Source organism: Giraffa tippelskirchi, chromosome 1, assembly GCF_054371585.1.
Source record: "Giraffa tippelskirchi isolate mGirTip1 chromosome 1, T2T-mGirTip1v1.2.pri, whole genome shotgun sequence".
NCBI classification, from domain to species: Eukaryota; Metazoa; Chordata; class Mammalia; order Artiodactyla; family Giraffidae; genus Giraffa; species Giraffa tippelskirchi.
Window position 1 is genome coordinate 127545655 of NC_137275.1, and position 21001 is coordinate 127566655.

Here is a 21001-nt window from a genome sequence, read left to right on the forward strand (position 1 = left end):
ACGTATCTGAGGTTATTGATGTTTCTACCAGTAATCTTCATTCCAGCTTGTGCTTCATCCAGCCCAGTATTTCGCATGATGTACTCTGCATATAAGTTAAATAAGCAGGGTGACAATATATAGCCTTAACATACTCCTTTCCCGATTTGGAACCAGTCTGTTGTTCCATGTCCAGTTCTAACTGTTGCTTCTTGACCTGCAAATGGATTTCTCAGGAGGCAGAATTGTAGAAGGAGAAAGAATTGTAGAAGGAGAAAGAATTATAGCCAACATTTATTGAATGTCTATTATTTATCTGCTGCTGTTTTAAGTACCTTCCATTTATCAACTTGTTTGTAGACTTTCCAAAGTCCTTTAAGTTTGTTTTACTATCACGCCCATTCTACATGTGAGAAAATTGAGGTACCCAGAGGTTGACGGATAAGTTTGTGGTCGGTGGTGGAGTCAGGATTTGATACCGATGACTCCATCCTGTGAAATGTCAACTGCTCTAACTCAGACATGGTTAGGAAAGTGGTTGAAGTTAGGAGGCCACATGAAATGTCACGAAGGGTATACTTATTTAAATATCGCTTGGAATTTAGGCAGATAAGGTATCACTTCTTCCAAAGACAATTAAACATCGCCTTTTAAAAAAGTACTTCCTTATGGCTGAAGGTATTAATAATGCATTCTCTACATCTAACAACAAAATTCATGATATATAAACACAGTCTATTCAGAAACCCAGAAAAAAGTTTTTTGCAGAGATTTTGCCAAACCAAAACTTTGAAGCTCGCATGAGTTTCTCAGGTGTAAAAGCTAATTTTTTTCCTTTTGATTGCTTATGTCTAGATAGCCCTTTGCTTTGTCATATTAAAGGAAAATAGGTATAGCTTTACTTACTCCAAAATTCCATAGTATTTCATCATATCCTTGATAGGACCCATGTATTCTATATATTTCCCCATGTTTTCTTCTTTTTCAATGGATTTGAGAATGGGTGTATTAACAAAGCCTGGGCAAATTGCGTTCAGTCTCACACCACTGTTCATGAGATTAGCAGCCATCTGTCAATTGGAAGTAGAAGGTTGCAGGTTTCAGGAGTTTTGTAAGTGTATCATGTAGGATAAACTGATAACTAAAGCTAGTTAAAAGACTCTGATGTGAAAACCACTACACAGCTCTTCTAGCTCTATAAATATGGCTATGGTAAGGCTGACTGATGGCAGAAAGTAAAGGAATACATAACTAAAGTGGTAAACTAATTCCCAAAAGCCTCACTTGATTACTTTCTAAAAAAATCAGTATTGGGCACTTCTGAAAATACTTGATTATCTAAAGTATTCTTACCTACTGAACATTGCAGGAAGCTGAAGGTAAGAAGCTAGGGCTTAGGTGGAAAGACGTATATGTACGACAGAGCCCCTTCACTCTCCACCTGAAACTACCACAACGTTGCTAATCAGCTATACCTCACCACACACACACAAAACTTTTAAAATAAAATCAAAAAAGAAGCTAAGGCTTTAGAATTGATATCCCAAGTTTTCTTTGAAATTGGGATTGTATTAAAGTATTCTTACTTACTTAAAAATACTTTTAGTGGAAAATTTTAGGACTTTGATTATTCTAAAGACATTTAGTAATTGGCACTATCTGGAAGACAATTTTAAGTATTTTCAGACTAACATCTTTTGGCTTAATTTTCAACCTATTGATTTTATTTGAACTAACTATTTGTAAAACAAAATGTAAGTCAATTGTTTGTAGATTCCGTTTTCTTCCTTGCTAAAATTTACTCATAGACCTCAAATCAATACTCATAGTGCTTTCGAGGTTATCTGTGGACAAACACAGAGTAATAAGAAATTTGAGCTGCCTGATGTGGGCTAAGGTCAAACAAAATGATGCTCTGGTTTCTTGTTTCAGCTCCTCGACCATAAACAAGCATCCTTTTCAGGGTACTTGCCCAGGTTTTTCTCATCTTTGTGCTTTTTGTTGGTGATTTTGATACTTCAAATGCCCTCAAGGCATAGTGCTGAAGTGCTGTCTAGTATTTCTAAGTGCAAGAAGGCTGCAATGTGCCTTATGGGAGAAAATACATACATTAGAGGAGCGTCCTTCAGGCGTGAGGTATAAATGCTATTGGCCATGCTATTAATAATACAATACATATTACACACAATACATATTAAATAAGGTGTCTTTAAACAGAAATATACTTAAAACTATGCTATGCGTGGATTGGTTGAACAGGACATTGTAACCAGAGGCTTGCAGGAACTTAACCCCAAATTTCCCTTAGGAGCAATAGTTCAGTATCCTCTAATTCAGTGTTTGCAAGTGATTTTACAGAACATAACTAACAAATAATGAGCATCAGCTGTACAAGTTCCAGTTTTGTAACTGTAAATGCAGCATTTCTGGTCTTTGCTTTGATTTACTTTGCTTTGCGGGGCTTCCCTGGTGGCTCAGCAGTAAAGGAACCACCTGCAACGCAGGAGCTGCAGGAGACATGGGTTTGATCGCTGGGTCGGGAAGGTCCTCTGTAGGAGGGCATGGCAACCCACTCCAGTATTCTTGTCTGGAGAATCCCATGGACAGAGGAGCCTGGCAGGCTACAGTCCATGGGGTCACAAAGAGTCTGACACCAGTGAAGCAACTTAGCGTGCACGCATGAATGCACTTTGCTTTGTAATAGTGTTATGTGTTCATTAAAAGTTGATTTAAAGATTAAGACTTTGCAAGTTAAATTAAAATTTCCAATCAGTTTCAATTAAGAGAGTGAGAGCTGCTCATCTTCCTTTTTGACTGAACATTTACCATTCACTGTCTGCTTTCTCTATGCCTATCATTTCTTGCTATTAATGATTTCCTCGTCATCAGACCCCTCTCTCTGTCTCAACTAGACTAACCACTGCAGAGGTCTCCCAACTGCTCTTTCGCCTTCTACTTTTGTCCTCTCTCATATATTCTCTTTGTTTTGTTTTTTGGCAGCACCACACGGCTTGAGGGATCTTAGTTCTGTGACCAGGGATTGAACCCTTTCCCCTGGCAGTGAGAGTGCAGAGTCATAACCACTGAATCACCAGGGAATTCCCATATGTTCTCTAAATAGTAGCAAGAATAGTCCTCTTCACATGGAAATATAATCATGTCAGTCCTGTGCAGAAAAGACCCAATGATGGCTATACTTAAAATAAAGTCCAAGTTCATGGCCTTGACCCGAAAGTCACCTTTGGTCTGGTTCTTTCTTACACCTCCAAACAATCATCATTCTACTTTACCCTTGTTCATCAGGCTCCATTTAGAGCTGTACATTTTTTTTCAGTTATTATAAAAAGGTACATCATACTATCAATGCATGTGGTCAGTTACAGCTAAAATATTTTTCTAAGCTCCGCACACATTTACCTTAGATCTCTATGGAAACAGAATCCTTGACAATGCTACCAGGTAAAAGCTAGCCTCACCCCTTCTTCCATCCTCCAGGCTCTGACTCATTTTTATCATATCTTCAGGATAAATAATGTCTGGGGCATTTAAGGAAGTCTATAGTTAATGATTTTTTAATTTGGAGTCAATTTCAAAAAATAAAGACTATCATCTTTTTGTTTTTTTAATCCTTAAGTATTTTTTCAGTAACCTGTGTTTAGAATCTACTTCATGTTAAAATAATCTACTCTATAGTTGGTCCTTTATGTTACCTGGAAACTATTTTTAATAATAAATAAGGATGAGATGGTTAGCTAGCATCACCAACTCAATGGACATTAATTTGAGCAAATTCTGGGAAATAGTGAAAGGCCAAGGAAGTCTGGCATGCTGCAGTCCATGGGATCACAGAGTCAGACACGGCTTAGTGACTGAACAACAACTCTGAAGTATAATTTATTTTTCTATCTTTAATCTAAATGTATCAAAAAATTTTAAAGCAAATTTTGGCTTTTTTCTTTTTCATAAAAATGTAAACATACAATGCACTCGACCTGCACTGTTTACTTTTTCTGCTTTTTTTTTTTTTTTGGTCATACCATGCAGCATGTGCGATCTTAGTTCCTTGACCAAAGATTGAACCCATGTCCCCTGCATTGGAAGCGAGGAATCTCAACAACTGGACCACCAAGGAAGTCCCTAAGTGTACTGAATTTTACCTCTGTTCCCCTCTACTTTATAGAGCTCATCTGTCACATTTGCACAGAAAGAGAAAGAGAGATATTGTGGCTGTGTTCTCACCGCTGCCGAGCGTGTGAATCCAACTATGCCATGTTTTGAAGCACAATAAACAGGCTGCTGTGCAACAGGCATGAGCCCTGAAACAGACAAATAAAAACCAAAAACAATTTTATTAAAAAAAAGCAGACAAACCCCAACAATTGCTAGGAAAATAAATAATCTGTGCCTGTTCCATTTTAAGATTAATCTTGGAAAATACTCTAAGGTCATCACTGGACAACTTTGTAAAACTCACTAGTCCTAGCATCGTATATTTCTAGCATGACCTCTGCTCTATTGTTCTGAATTTACAGTTGGTAAGTTACAGCCTAGGGATACAGGCAGGGTGATATAAAAGTTTATCTGCCTCCTTGACAAAGTCAAGAAAAGTTGACCAAAAGAATCATCTTCAAATCCAGTAAGTTACTATCAAATTTTCAGTTTTTAAGCCTGGATTTTTAAAAGTGTATAATCTACATTTTTTAAGGCTGAAGGAATTTAAATAGCTTAAGCGGGATTTGGAGGGTATTATTTGTCTTCATTTTAAGTTGGTCAGCATTTCTCTGCCCTGAACTTCCCTGAAAGATGCCTCCAAGTGTTGAAGAAAATTAAAAGTCAACTTCTTTTGATTCTGATCTGTAGCAGATGCCTAGATCTTCTCATTCCATGACTTAGGAAAAGAAAACCAGAAACAAAAATGTTTGATCCTATTTTATTTCCTTTCATAATTACATACTCAACAACAGAATTCAAGCAATTTTATGATTGGTTTAATTTTCCATAGACATGCAATAGTAACTGTTCAAATATATGATTAAATTCACAGTCCAGGAAAAGGTAGTATTGTAGCATATATAGTATCTTTCCTCTCCTACCTCCCAGCCCAACAGCACCTCCCACCCAAAGAAACAAAACAATAAAAACAAACTTTACTGTAGATATTTGTACTATCAAGCTTATTTTTTTGAAAATTTTTTCCTGTTTTATGGGAGTATAGCCAATTAACAACGTTGTGATAGCTTCAGGAGAACAGTGAAGGGTCTCAGCCATACATATACATGTATCCATTCTTCCCCAAACTCCCCTGGATGAGAGGGGTTTTGGGGGGAGACAGTAGGTCCTTGATGGTTATCCATTTCAAATATAGCATATGTACATGTCCATCACAAACTCCCTAACTATCCCTTCTCCCATCCTTCCCCCCAGCAACCTTAAGTTTGTGCTCTATGTCTGAGTCTGTTTCTGTTTTGTAAGTAAATTCACTTTTATTTCTCCTAATTGTCAATTCTCTATCTCAATCAACAATGAAACTTTTAATTACAGCCATTTTTCCATCTTGGCTTTTAACTTCCTGAGTTAACGTGCTCTATCATTTTTAAAATTTGTGCCTTCTGCAAATCAGAAAATAGCAACTCCTGATTACTATAATGTTATTACTATCAAATATCATGCTAATACTAACTACTAAATGATTCTGCTGAGATGTGCTCACCTCCACCCAGCTAACTAGTCCCAGAACACTACTGATCATGAGCCGGTTATGCCAAAGTTCAGCAATAAATGCGAACCTTAACCACTTCCTGGGTGCCTGCCAGGTCTCAATTTATGAAGTATGTTTGCTCAAGAGCACTTTAAATCCCTGGGATGGTAGATCACACAGAGTATATCCACCCAGTGATCTCAAAGCATGGAACATGTGGTTCTCCTTTTTGTTTTGTTTTTGTTCAGTAACATGTGCGACTTAATTAAGGTCTTCACTGTCAGTCAACAAGAATTCATGATTCTTTCACAGATGTATTAGGTATACAGGTATATTAAGAGATCAAGATAAAGCAAATAAACAGGTACAGTCAGACACTGCTGCTTCTTGTTCTTGTAAGTTAGTTACTGTTCTACCATCTCTTTCAATGTTTATGAGGCCAAGGCAGTGGTTGTAGGTGGTGTTCACAGACAGCAGGAAATGCAGAGTGAACCTGAATCAGAGATGAGCTAGTTGACAGCCACAAACCCCAGAAGGACGCTGTTCACAGATGTTGTCAAAGATGAAGGTGGAATGAATTTCTGTTACGTATGTGGGAGCACTGAACTTCTGAACCCAAACTGGTTCAAAGTGTCACAGCAGTGAAGGAGATCTAATACTGTTGTGTTGCTTCTAAGAAGCAAGCTGCAAAATGCACTTTCCTTTAAAGGTATATTGGAGATGCAATCAGAATTTGTCTGTATCTTTAAAGTGGTGCTTGGTCTTGTAACTCGCATAGCATTCCAGTGATATTTTCACTGTGATCCTGCAAAATGTTTCCTCTTGCTCTGCTTTCACTTTCTGGTAATAGATCAAAGGCTGCATAAATCCTTTTCAGACATTCAAAAACCAAACATCCTTTTAAGATATTTTTACAGCTTGGTGGTATAACTGGCATAAAATAAACTGCACATATTTAAAGTGTGTGGTTTGATAAGTTTTGACATACGTCGACACCCACGAAAGCATGACCACAATCAAGATATGAACACAAACATCTCCCAAAAGTTTCCTTGTGCATGCTCTGTCATCCCTTCCTTCTGCCCTTCCCTCCCCTCTAAGCAACCACTGATCTGTTCTGTGTCACTATAGATTAGTTTGCTTCTTTTAGAAGTTTATATAAATATAAGCACACAACGTAAACTTTTCTATCTGGATTCTTTCAGGATAATTCTTACGGGATTCATCCTGTGTTGTAATGTCTATCAATAGCTCATTTCTCTTTCTTTCTTTTTGTGAATAGTATTACACTATAAGGATATACCTATGAATTGCATATACCTTGCTCTTTTGATAGATAATATTCAGTTTGGAGGATGATAAAAGAAAGAAAATTCTATTTTTCAATTATTTTATTTAGGCAAGTTGTAGTTAATTTAGTTAAATAGTTTTTCTTTATCTCCCCACTACATGCAGATTTTAACTATTGCTTCTTACATTCCAAATAGCTAAAGATCCTGCAGGGTTTTGTCCCCAACTTGCCAACTGACTTTCGATATAGACATTTGCTCTCTCTCCCTCAGTTTGCTGCTTTGGAAAGGAAGGCTAAAGGGAGAAAGAAAAGTGTTTTTGTTTTTCTGACAATGACTTTAACTGAGGTTGAAATGTTTCAGGAATGCAATAATTTCTCTTGGGTCTCATGACCCAAGTATAAACATTATTTCTGTTGCAGTCAACTTCAGTATGGGTTAGCCATACTCTATTACTGACCTTAGACTCACAGTACTAACATATACTCGTATATGGTTTCCACATGCTTCAGATAAAAATCTGTTCCGAGGCTAGAAATAAGGGTCAGCACAGAGAATTGTTCAGGGTGTGTCCAACATGACTCTGGGATCACCACTCACATGGTAGTTTGTAGAAATTGTGCCCCACAGAGTTCCTGCAGTTTATAACCTGCACAGCCATACATAGAAGCCCCCTGTGGTAGAGGAGGATGAACCAGTGGAGGTAGGAAAAAAACAACTTAAGCATCGTGTCATAGAAATTAAAGATGGAAATATTTTAAGAAGCCTACATTTGTTACTTTTATCAAGTGCAGAATCAAAAGAGAATCACTTTTCTTTGAGATAGTAACAAGTCTCAAAATCTCTCATCTAAAGATTGTAGCTGTCACCCAAAAGTAAATAAAAATAAAAAACTGGTGCCAAAAAATCCATGATGAACAACAACAACAAAAAATCAAACTTAAAAAAATAAATAAAAATAGTAGCCCTCTTGATTTCACCTCTTTCTCCAGCTACCTCTGCATAGCTCCATAGTTCAGCCTAATCAGGCTTTCACTTGACCAGTCCAGTCAAACAGATATTGTGGAGGCTGCCAGTGACCTACGTCTGCTAAGGCTAAGCCTTCGTCTTCCTGGACACTTTCCTCAGCATCAACCAACACAGTGAATTAAGCTCTCCTTGAAATACTTCCCTCCTTTCGCTGGTGTCCTTCCACCTCATGCTTGCTAGCAGCTCCTCCTCCTCCTCAACCAGACCCAGGAGTAGGCAGGAGGACCCGAGAGCTGACTTTGGCCTTCTCTGCCTTTTTAAATAATTTTATTTATTTATTTATTTTTGACTGTGGGTCTTCCTTGCTGCATGGGCTTTCTCTAGACTCAAAGAGTCGGGGCTACCATCTAGTGTACAGGCTTCTCACTGCAGTATCTTCTCTTGTTGCAGAACATTGGATCTAGGTGTGTGAGCTCTATGGTTGCAGCTCCTGGGCTCTAGGGCATGGCTCAAAAGTTGTGGTGCAAGGCTTAGTTGCTCCAAAGCATGTGAGATTCTTCCTAGACCAGAGGTCAAACCCGTGTGCCCTGCATTGGCAGGAAGATGCTTTACCACTCACTGAGCCACCAAGGAAGTCCCCTCTCTTTCTATGCACACTCTTTCCCTACATCACTTATCCACTCTTGTGGATGAAATTCATTCTCTCAATGTCTCTTTCATTCTCTGTCTCACATAAACACACATGATTTTTAAATTTAAATTCCACATTTCCAGCCAGGATCTCTTCCTCTGTCTTGAGACTTCCCACTAGTTTTCTTCCCTTAAAATACAGTGTGTGCTAATTCAAAAGCTTTTATAGGAGTGAATTCATTTTAGAAATATGTGTTTGGTACCAATTAGGTGCCAAATAGAACCAAAACATGTTTTAAACTGTTAGTTAAAAATGTATAAAACCAAGGGGAGGATCACCATTTGACCAGAATGTTGTCTCTTATATTATTTAACCATTTAAAAATGTCCTTTTAATTGAATTTGTTGAGAGGAATTACAGGAGTTTGGATTTAGGGTGCCAGACTACCTGATCTCAAATCCTGAATCCACCACAGTGAGCTCTGCCTTTGGAGGGGTTACTTCTGGGTACCGTGGTATTTTCCTTGTGTGAACTTGAGGAGTAATAGTAGCTATTGTGAGTCCTAAATGAGCTAATTTACACATTTGCTATTATTTTTCTATAAATGCAAATTAAACATTTTTCTTAAGATGAAACATCTCAAAGTCTTGTTTTATTAATTAGTTTACCTGTTTATCCACAGTGCACCTTTTAATGAAAATGTATCTTTTACACTAAAATGCCACAAATCGGGTACAGCATCCTAACATGATTTGGTTTCTGACCCTTGGCCAACTGTGGACTGTTGCTAATCCTAATACAAAAGCCTTAACAGAGTGCATTCATTTAAGAACTATGTATTCAGCGATTTTAAATACAAAGGATAATGAAGTAGTATTTAAAATATGCTCTGTTGAAATGTGTAAACCAAACCGTAGGTCCCCTTGTGCAGGGGTAGGGTAGAACTTTGATATTCAACCAGCCAGATGACCCCATCTGACTTCATAGGGAGTTCTGCCAGTATAATGACTGCAGGCGCAGTTGCTGGAATGAATTTAGATATTTTAAAATCTTGCAAATTAATTCCCATATGCACAGAGAAATTCTTTTGTCTTCATGTTAAAGGATTTAAGAATAACAAAACAAGGATTGTGACCAGGAGAGAACAGTTTCTAAAGAAATGTCATTTTGTTGGACGTTGTGAGGAATCCTCAATTGTGCTTAAAAATAGATGCCTTAAATTATAAAAATGTTAGGAAGAAACTTCTAATGCTTATTTATTCTAGGCCCAGCACTGTGCAAGTTTACTTAAAGAATTGCAAAATGGCGCTCACCAAAATAGAACACATCTAATTAGTAGCAGGTTTATGTCTGTCATAACTGAGATTAAGAAAAATAATATCAACAGAGGGAGACATTCTACGCATGAAACAGAGAAATATTTTCTACAACCACTCAGTATAATAACACCAAATGACACCAACTGATGGAATAACTATCAAAAAAAACATTTAAATACTTGAAAATTAAACATGCAATTACAGAATAAAGTCATTCAGAAAGATAAAATATCATTTTCATTTCCACATTAGTTCTACCTTTAACATTCTTTCTACCCATACAAAAGATAGCTTCAATATCTACATTTCACTGAGAGTAAAAAGCTCAGAAAGTTTTGGTGCAAAAAATTGAAATATGCTCAGATGGCAATTGTACTGAATCCTTGAACATACTTGCTTTTAAGTGGATAGAAACCATGTAAAATAAACTATACAGAAGTGTTAAAGAAATTCGACTTAGGAAAGTAAATTGAGAGTCTAAACATACTGATTTCTTTGCATGATAAACTTTGGGCTCAGCAGCTCTGCCCCAAAGCAGGAATTGAACTCTTCACATTTTCTACCCATCTCACATTGTCTACCCATCTCTCTCCCTTTGACCACTACTTCTCTAATAGAAAGGGAAAAGAGAACTAGTGAGAATGCATTTATCTTTGTTTATGCAGAAAGCTAACTGAAATAACTGGTGGATGTCCTCATTATATGATTTTTCACACAGTAGAACACCTTATCTGATGCTGCTTTTTCCCCCTTGGTCTAATGCCTGCCGTTAAGAAATTATGCTTTGAAATGTGCCGTGATGTAAAAAGTTGCACAAAAAGACTACATCTTCTGTAATAAAAATCTTTCCAAAAGGTAACTTCAGTAGCACTTTCCAGGGATTGTTAATTCTTAGAAAGTTGCCCCTAATGTCCCATCAAAATACCCCTTCCTAAAAGTTCAGTTATTGCCTATGCTGGGTTTAGAGGAAACCAAGATGAGCTTTTTTAGCCACTCAAAGAATGTCCCTGTGCAAACTCTAGGGGCCTGCTCCTCCAAGTGGGGGCCAAGGACTGGCATCATAATTTCAGGACCCGCCCCAGAGTCAGAATTTACCTCTAAACAAAGGTAATGTCTCTCATATTGAACTCTGAAAGACTATCTATTTCCTTAACGGTCTTCCCCATCCCCAACACAGCTAGGAAATGCTAAATTTTTTATCCATTTCTCAAAGGCCAATATATAAATATTTGATCTTTCCTACTGATTCATTCTAGTGTGTGTCTTCTTTATAATTTTAAGTCATAAGACAGCAAAATGGCACCATGAAGAATTTCTTTGGTACTAAAGGAGGGAGGTGGCTCTTTGGACCAATGAAGATCCAGATAATGCAGTGTCATCCATTGTACAAGATACACTAAAATCATTGTTGTTCAGTCTCTAAGTCGTGTCCAATTCTGCGATCCCATGGACTGCAGCACGCCAAGCGTCTCTGTCCTTCACTATCTCTTTGAGTTTGCTCAAACTCATGTCCATTGCTTTCTTTACTAATTCTCACCACTTTTCCCAAGTTATGCAACTTGTTCAAGATGAGTTGTTCGACTATAAATTGGATATAATTAAACGGATTTCTATTGTAGGGAACTGTGAAAGTTAAATGTGACATCATACAGCCAATGGTCTATCACAATGCCTGAAACTCGGCATTTGCTAAATATGTTAGTCCCCCTTCTTTAAAGCAAGAAGAGTTACAGAGGGTTGTACCACGTGATTACCTGAGATTTCTGGTCTGTTGTGACATTCTAGTCCAAATGCTTCTCTTCAGGCCACATGAGTCTTAAAGACTTTCACCACTTATTATGTTTCTGTTTCATCTATGCCATGCTAACTAATGGGTTGGCCAAAAAAGTTTATTTGGGTTTTTCCATAAGATGTAACAGAGAAACCCAAATGAACTTTTTTTGGCCAACTCAATATTTAGTGCTGCATACTTACAAGAGACACTGATATATAGCTCCCGGGGTAGAAAGTTTGCTTTCATACCCCAATTCCTTTCTGTAGATGTTCAACATGTTTGGTTAACTTGAATGTGTTATTTAACGTGGTAACCTTAGCACTTTTATTGTAACACAACAAATTATATTGTTCTAGATATGACATAGCTCAAATGAGTATGTCACTCGGCTGGTATTTAGCTACAAAAAATTCCAAGATATTCAAATATTTTCACAGGGCTCTTAATGTTTTCAATTCAGTGATATGATCTTCATAATGTCATTCACAAAATACCATTGAGTGACTTATTTCTGAAGCACACAGATCACCTGCAGCAAACACCTAGACTGCAGTAGCTGAACAGCTGGGAGCAGGTTTGGTCGGCAGACTACTTTCCCTATGACGACTTCTCCTCTTTTCCCACTATTTGAGTAACTAAGTATAAAGAAGCATACTTGACTCCTATTGGATGTCTTGGGCTTCCCGGATGGCTCAATAGTAAAGACTCACCTCCCAATGCAGGAGGCATGAGTTTGATCCCTGGGTTGGGAAGATCCTCTGAAGGAGGAAATGGCAACCCACTCCAGTATTCTTGCCTGGAGAATCCCATGGACAGAGGAGCCTGGCAGACTACAGTCCACTGGGTCACAAAGAGTCAGACACAACTGAGAACTCACGCACACATATATGGGATGTCTTATGGGAGCAGAGCTGTTTGATTATCTGCACTAAGCCAGACTTTGCTCTTCTCTGTTGTTCAACTTTTTCTTGCTTAATAAGTAAAGATGAATGTGGCAAAGTGAGTGCAGGTTTATACATTACATTTATAAACAAAAGCTCATACAGAAGAGTCTATGTGGTTAACAGAGATTGGAACAACTTCCCTGGCTCCAGACTGGAGACACCCTTCCCTCAACACAGCAAAGAATCACTCTCTACTGTAACTACTCCTCTGTTTGTTAAACTTATTAATTGCATCTGATACTTTGTCTGCGTCAGTGGTCATTACTCATTAACTCCTCTGCCCAAACCAGTGTGTCAACTTGAGGTTTTACTATGACACTAAATGATTCCACTGGATCTGGGCACGAGATCATGGGAGGGACTCTGGTTGGACTGAATAGTACCCACTATTCCTTCAACACAGAGAGCAGTAGCGGAAAAGAGGAAAGGTCTATAGGGAAGGAACATCTGGAAATCACAGGAAGCAAGCACTAGAACTACTTTTCCTATGATTTCATTTTTCAGTTATATCTCATATAAGCTGAGAAGTAAAAACAAACAAACAAACAAAACTTTGACTCTGGTAATTCTCAGAGACATGTTTGGTCATCTGACGTCTGCCAACATGCTTGACTTCAAGGGTACAAAATTTTTGATATTATTTCTGAGGAAAGTGTGAAGATGTGAGACATCCACAATTTATCTTCTGCTATACTATTACAAAATTTGTATTTTTATCAAACTGATTTAATTAAGGGAAGACCAGAGGCTCTTAATGAGTGGATAAAACACAAAACAGTACAGTGAGATGAGAGAACCTCAGTGTCAAAGCCAAGGGTCAGAGGAGGGCTAGCAGGGGCTTCCCAGATGGGCCAGAGGCAACAAGGAAATGGTGTTAGATGCTGCAGGTTTGGAGGATGGGCATTATAAAGGTACCCAGTCAAGTGTAATGGACAGAGATGAACTAATGAACCATCATCAGTGGAGTTACACTGCTTATCGGGAGGAATATCAGAGGGAGAATCATTTTGGATTGCTCTGATTTTCACTAGATTGTAAGAGTGTCAGAAAAGTAACTCAAACCCAGAATGGTCTCCTCATTGAATTTCTATCCATTCATTGCTTTGTCTACATGACTACCAAAAGATTCACACGTGGCTCCCAATATTAACCCTGGGATAATTAAGAAGAGAATTCACACTCAGGGTGGGAAGTGTGACAAACCAAGCTCTCAGCCAAGAAAGGCGAGTGGATATCTAAGGCAAATGGACATCTAAATTGCTCTTCTGTATGGCATGTTTTGACCTGTGACATTGGTAATCTCCCCACATGGTTCCAGGGCTTTACTCTGTGTGTGTTAAACACAGCAAAAGCTTAAGCTTTCACTGAAGGTTGAGTAAGTAGTCCTGAGATTAAAATAGTGCCCAGGAGTCCTGAAGATACTGGGACATCACACTGACTTAATCAAGTTACAGGATTTCAGTTTCTCTTTCTTTACAGTTAGGCTGAGCTAGACATGGAAACAGACATAGATTAACAAACTCATAGACAGAAGAGATAGAAAATCTCGCGGTTAAGGCATAGGGAATCTCTTATCAGGCTGCTGGTGTGAGAATTCCAACTCCCCAGCTTCCTTGCATGCAAGGTTGTGCAGGATACTTATTATATTCTCCAGCCTAGGCTCCCTTATCTTCAAGATGGAGATTATAGAAACTACAGCACAGGGCTGTTGAGAGAATTAAGTGAGATAAGGACTTCCCTGGTGGCTTAGTTGGTAGAGAATCCACCTGCAATGCAGAAGACCTGCGTTCGATCCCTGGGTTGGGAAATCCCCTGGAGAAGGGCATGGCAACCCACTCCAGTATGCTTGCCTGGAGAATCCCCATGGACAGAGGAGCCTGGTGGGCTACCACCCATGGAGTCACAAAGAGTCGGACACGACTGAGTGACTAAGCACAGCACAAGGTGTCCATAGTATTTAAAAGAGTATCCTGTAAATGGTGAGTGCTCAGTTAAAGTTAACTGTTGTTATATGTTTAAATAATTTCATTGGATAAGAGGCAGTACTACATTGCATTTCTGTGTTCATGTTCTTGGGGAAAATTGAGCCTCTTCTGCTACAGAATCTCTCCCAGAGAATCCTATATTGATTCAACACTGAGAGCTTCTAGTCTTCTTGAAACTGAAGTCAGTGCCTCCAATGATACAAGGTCAAGGGTCTCCCACTATATGGCATTCATGGTTCTCCAAGTGTTACTAGACCTCTTAACTCTAAGAGGGAATTCATGGAATTACCTTTCGATTGCCGCCGCAGGTTCTTTTCCACATTTGTATTTTAATAAACTATTAAACAGTTTTCTTAATTCTCCAATCATTTATATATTTTTCTTAGGAATTTATTTCAAAGGTGTATAAATTTAGCCTTGACAATTTCCCTTTAGGATTCCAGCCTCTGAGAATCTAAACTTCAGCCCTCTCTAGGATCAAATATGTATTTTAAGTATTGCCTATCCTTTCACCTTTTTGTTGGACATGAAATATAATTTGTAAGTAGATGTCACATTAGGAAAACTAACCAGATTACCCTGAACAGTTTCTATAACTACATCTATAATAACTCTAGAGATGTCATTTTTGTCTTGAAGCAACCCAGAAAATGAAATGCTAGTTTATTTTTGAGAACCTCTGAAGAAGGAGATGTCTACATTTCTATTTGGGTGAAGTTCACAGTGGTTTATGCACTCTCTGACAATGATTCCCAATGGTATGAGAAAAATGCTGAGCCTCAGACACATATGTCACAGGCACCTCCAGTGCTGATGCTCGCAATGCTGCTGGAGCTGAGAGGTGGAGAACAGGAAGTGGACACACTGATTCTGCCATTACCACAAAAACCAATCTGATGACTGAAGAAAGTCTCATTGTTTTTGGACACAGATAGTTTAGACTTGCTGTCAATATTGGTCAGGTTTCTAAAATTTCATGATTCCATTTGAATTATTCAAGAACCATTCATGATGATTTTCCTAGAATTTTCAAAGTGAAGTCTTTTGCTCCAAAAGTTCCTGCCAAAAGGATTATAGCTGCTGCGGTGCTGTGCTTAGTTGTGCTCAACTCTTTGTAATCCCATGGACTGTAGCCCACCAGGCTCCTCTGCCCATGGAATTCTCTAGGCAATAATATTGGAGCAGGTTGCCATTTCCTACTCCAGGGTATCTTCCCGATCCAGGGATTGAACCTGCATCTCTAGTGGGTTCTTTAGCACTGTGACACATGGGAAACCCTAAAGATTTACGGCTTATACCAAGTAAAATGATATCAGCTGATCACAAGTCACATTGCCCTGAATAAAACACAATTTGAATTGCATATTGTGGAAAGAATGATCAGCTCTCTGCTGATGTCCACCCTTAGGCACGCAATTAGCCTGCATTTCCCAGACTCCCAGCTTCAGCCAGCCTGGTTTCCCAAAAGGTTGCGTACAATAAAGGTTTCCTGCAGCGAGCATCTTGCCCTAGGTTGATCCAGGAATGAGGAACAAGTTTATGCTATAGTTAAGCCACTACCCATTTGGGTCTATTTATGAAAGAAGTTTAGCACTGGAGGGAGGTGGAGTATGGCATCTCAAAACATGTCACCTGTGCGTAAGGGTGGCTTTTGAGCTAAAGGCACTTGTAAAACAGCAGGTGCAAGGGAGTACTTTAATCTATCTTTTCTTCCTGAAAACAGGACACAGAATTTCCATGTAAAAGATGCTGTCCCAGTCCCAGGAGGAGAAGGCAATGGCACCCCACTCCAGTACTCTTGCCTGGAAAATCCCATGGATGGAGGAGCCTGGTAGGCTGCAGTCCATGGGGTCGCCAGGAGTCAGACACGACTGAGCGACTTCATTTTCACTTTTCACTTTCATGCATTGGAGAAGGAAATGGCAACCCACTCCAGTGTTCTTGCCTGGAGAATCTCAGGGATGGGGGAGCCTGGTGGGCTGCTGTCTATGGGGTCACACAGAGTCAGACACGACTGAAGCGACTTAGCAGCAGCAGCAGCAGCAGTCCCAGGAGGAAGGAAACTTTATCATCAGAGACTGGTGTCAAGGACAAGAGACATCTATACAGATCTTGTTAAAATAACTCTTATCTTTCTTGAATCTCCTCATATATTTTAGTTACTTTCCCACAAATGCCTCGCTTTGCTCAACCTAGTTTACAAACACTGAGGTCTCACCATTTCTTTTTATCTTCAATTTCCCATGGGGGCTCTCGTGGACATGTGAGAACCTGTATGCTTTGCTCCTCTGTTGATCTATCTTACGTCAGTTTAATTTTCTCGCTGGGCTAGAGACACTGAGAAAGAGATAAAGCTTGGTTTCCCTACAGTATATCCCAACTAACTATATATGCCATATTTTAAAATTATACACTCTTACTACCATCACACATGAGTAGAGATACCTTAACTTCATTTTAGTCCTTTTTAGTCCACCAAAGGTGTTTTTACAAACTTTACTGTTTAGGAATTTCACAATAACCTTTGATAAATAGCAATGCTAGGAAAATATATATGAATAGTTGAAGCTATGGCTTTGTCAGTAGTCATGTATGGATGTAAGAATTGTACCATAAAGAAGGCCAAGTGCCAAAGAATTGATGCTGTTGAATTGTGATGCTGGAGAAGACTTAAGAGTCCCTTGGACTGCAAGGAGATCAACCCAGTCGATCCTAAAGGAAATCAACCCTGAAATTTCATTGCAAGGATTGCTGCTGAAGCTGAAACTCTAATACTTTGGCCACCTGATGCGAAGAGCCAACTCATTGGAAAAGATCTTGATGCTGGAAAAGATTGAAGGCAAAAGGAGAAGGGGGCAGCAGAGAATGAAATGGTTAGATAGCATCATTGACTCAATGGACATGAATTTGAGCAAACTCTGGAAGACAGTGGAGGTCAGAGGAGTCTGGTGTGCTACAGTCCATGGGTTTGAAAGAGTCAGATACAACTTAATGACTGAACAACAACAACATGTTTCTTGAAAACACTACTGCAGTAGGTAACTTTAAAGTCACAATTTAAAACAAAAGAAAGAAACTTTGAGTTCAACTTTTTATATTATGGAACAGAAAATCTCATAGAACCAGTAAAAAGAAAAGTAAACCAAGTTGCCATTTCAAACCTGAGTTGGTAATAAATACACTTTGAAGAGATACTTCTGTGGTCCAAATGACCAGTAAGAAATCATTATTAACATCATAATTGTCCTTACCTGCTAAAGAGGACATATTAATAATGATGCCACCTTCACCTCCATTTTGCCTGCTCATGTAATCCAAGCCCAGGTAGGTTCCACTGATCACAGAAACCTAGTCCAGGGGCAGAAATAGGAAAAGCAACAGAACCATTATATTTTATGATATAGTCACACCCCAACGTTTCTATTGCTATCTCAGACACTGATGGAGATTCCTGCAAATATTATCATTGAAAGGTTATGAAATGGCCGTGTTTTTGTTTTAAAGCCAGTCATTAACTCTTTTGTTCACCTAAACTTGTAGAGCTCATCACATTTCTGCAAAACTTCACTTAGTTGCCCGATTTCTGAGATTTTATGATAAATGTTATATTGCAACAGTGTCTTGTTAACTTGCATTAATTCATAGCACCTTCAAGAATTCTATATATTCTTTTTCTCTTCTAAATACTGGATACAAAATTTATTTACCATGTTTAGCCCATAGTTCTCTTGCCCAGGTATTCTACATCCATCTGCTGTGTTTCATTCTCTTGCCTCTTGGAATATATCATAGTGGATACCCTTGACTGCCTGTACAGTTCTCATTTCCTTCTTTTTTGCATTTGTATCTACTTCTTCATGTAATACAAAGGAAGGTGACCTCCCTTGCTTTAGTGCAGACAGTGGTTAATCTAATTCAGTCACAGAAATCCCATTCCCCTTGCCTGTGACTGCTTTAGGAGATGAAAGTGACCCATTTCCCAGCCAGTAAGACCAGAGAAGGAGTCAGCTGCAAGTGGGGTCCAGGTTGAGGAGGGTAATGAAATAGGATGCCGCAGAGAAAATTTTCAGTGCTCTTAAGAAAAGCAAATGATTGCACTACTCCTTTTTCATTGCTTTGTACACAGAAAACGGCAGGGACATTACTTTGAAAAGCAGAGATGCTACTTTGTCAGCAAAGGTTCAGTTCAGTTGCTCAGTCGTGTCTGACTCTTTGCGACCTCGTGGACTGCAGCTCAGAAGCCTTCCCTGCCCATCACCAACACCCAGAGCCTGCTCAAACTCATGTCCATCAAGTCGGTGATGCCATCCAACCATCTCAACCTCTGTCGTCCCCTTCTCCTCCCGCCTTCAATCTCTCCCAACACCAGGGTCTTTCCAATGAGTCAGATCTTCACATCGGGTGGCCAAAGTATTGGAGTTTCAGCTTCAGCATCAGTCCTTCCAAAGAACATTCAGGACTGATTTTCTTTAGGATGGACTGGTTGGATCTCCTTGCAGCCCAAGGGACTCTCAAGAGTCTTCTCCAACACCACAGTTCAAAAACATTAATTCTTCAGCGCTCAGCTTTCTTTATAGTCCAACTCTCACATCCATACATGACCACTGCAAAAACCATAGCTTTGACTAGATGAATTTTGTCAGCAAAGTAATGTCTCTGCTTTTCAGTATTCTATCTAGGTTGGTCATAGCTTTTCTTCCAAGGAGCAAGCGTCTTTTAATTTCATGGCTGCAGTCACCGTCTGCAGTGGTTTTGGAGCCCCCAAAAAGAAAGTCTCTCACAGTTTCCATTGTTTCCCCTCCTATTTGCCATGAAGTAATGGGACCGGATGCCATGATCTTAGTTTTCTGAATGTTGAGTTTTAAGCCAACATTTTCACTCTCTTCTTTCACTTTCATCAAGAGGCTCTTTAGTTCTTCTTCACTTTCTGCCATAGGGTGGTGTCATCTGCATATCTGAGGTTATTGATATTTCTCCCAGCAATCTTAATTCCAACTTGTGCTTCATGCAGCCTGGCATTTCTCATTATATACTCTGAATATTAGTTAAATAAGTAGGGTGAAAATATACAGCCTTGACATACTCCTTTCTCAATTTGGAACCAGTCTGTTGTTTCAGGTTCGGTTCTAACTGTTGCTTCTTGACCTGCATACAGATTCCTCAGAAGGCAGGTCAAGTGGTCTCATATTCCCATCTCTTTCAGAATTTTCCACCATTTGTTGTGATCCACACAGTCAATGTGCCACACAAGGCTTTGGCATAGTCAATAAAGCAGAAGTAGATGTTTTTCTGGAACTCTCTTGCTTTCTCTATGACCCAACAGATGTTGGCAATTTGATCTCTGGTTCCTTTGCCTTTTCTAAATCCAGCTTGAACATCTGGAAGTTCACGGTTTACGTACTACTGAAGCCTGGCTTGGAGAATTTTGAGCGTTGCTTTGCTAGCATGTGAAATGAGTGCAGTTGTGTGGTAGTTTGAACATTCTTTGGCATTGCCTTTCTTTGGGATTGGAATGAAAACTGACCTTTTCCAGTAATCATGTATGGATGTGAGAGGTGGAACAAAAAGAAGGCTGAGTACTAAAGAATTGATGTTTTTCAACTGTGGTGTTGGAGAAGACTCTTGAGAATCCCTTGGATTGAAAAGAGATCCACCCAATCAGTCCTAAAGAAAATCAGTCCTGAATATTCATTAGAAGGACTGATGCTGAAGCTGAAGCTCCAATACTTTGGCCACTTGATGCAAAGACCCGACTAATTGGAAAAGACCCTGATGCTGGGAAAGATTGTAGGCAGGAGGAGAAGGGGATGACAGAGGATGAGATGATTGGATGGCATCACTGACTCAATGAACATGAGCTTGAGCAAACTCCGGGAGTTGGTGATGGACAGGGAAGCCTGCCATGCTGCAGTCCACGAGGTGGCAAAGAGTTGGACATGACTGAGTGACTGACAACAATGGCTGGAATGAAGTTATTGAGATAGCATCCTTAAGAGGGACCCACCATGAAAGATGGCAGATGGGAGAGATGACAGGGACTGTCCTGATGAAATCACAGAGCTGCAGCATCAAGCAGCCCTGAACTCAGCATCCTGTGAGACCACATAGCTGTTTCACCCAGACTGAGTGGGGGATTATTTTTCACTGGACACATGGTCTTCAGTAATGAAATCACTTAATTTTGTTCATCACTCCTACAGCTATCTTTTTGATAGCTTATTCTGTTTTATTACCAACACCCACATACAGGCAACCTTTTTGGTTTTATTCTAACATTTAAGAATTAATTGGCACTTCCATGATGGTCCAGTGGTAAAGAATCTGCCTTGTAATGCAGAAGACACCGGTTTGACCCCTGGTCCTGGAAGATCCCACACACCACAGAGCAACTAAGCCCGTGTGCTGCAACTACT

The 21001-nt window shown here is 39.3% G+C and overlaps 1 protein-coding gene across 5 annotated transcripts in view; it reads right to left on the bottom strand.

Moving 5' to 3' along the window:
- Positions 1–21001, bottom strand: part of HPGD (15-hydroxyprostaglandin dehydrogenase) — a 38538-nt gene that overhangs the window by 7301 nt on the left and 10236 nt on the right. For 2 of the 5 annotated variants that reach the window (XM_081569258.1, XM_081569248.1), the window contains exons 4-6: positions 17840–17936; positions 4219–4295; positions 886–1049 (exon numbers count right to left, since the gene is read on the bottom strand). In XM_081569258.1, the coding sequence (XP_081425384.1) occupies positions 886–1049; positions 4219–4295; positions 17840–17936 (338 nt within the window). The remainder of the gene's footprint in view (positions 1–885; positions 1050–4218; positions 4296–17839; positions 17937–21001) is intronic. The other 3 variants (XM_081569277.1, XM_081569268.1, XM_081569287.1) reach the window with 3 other exon arrangements.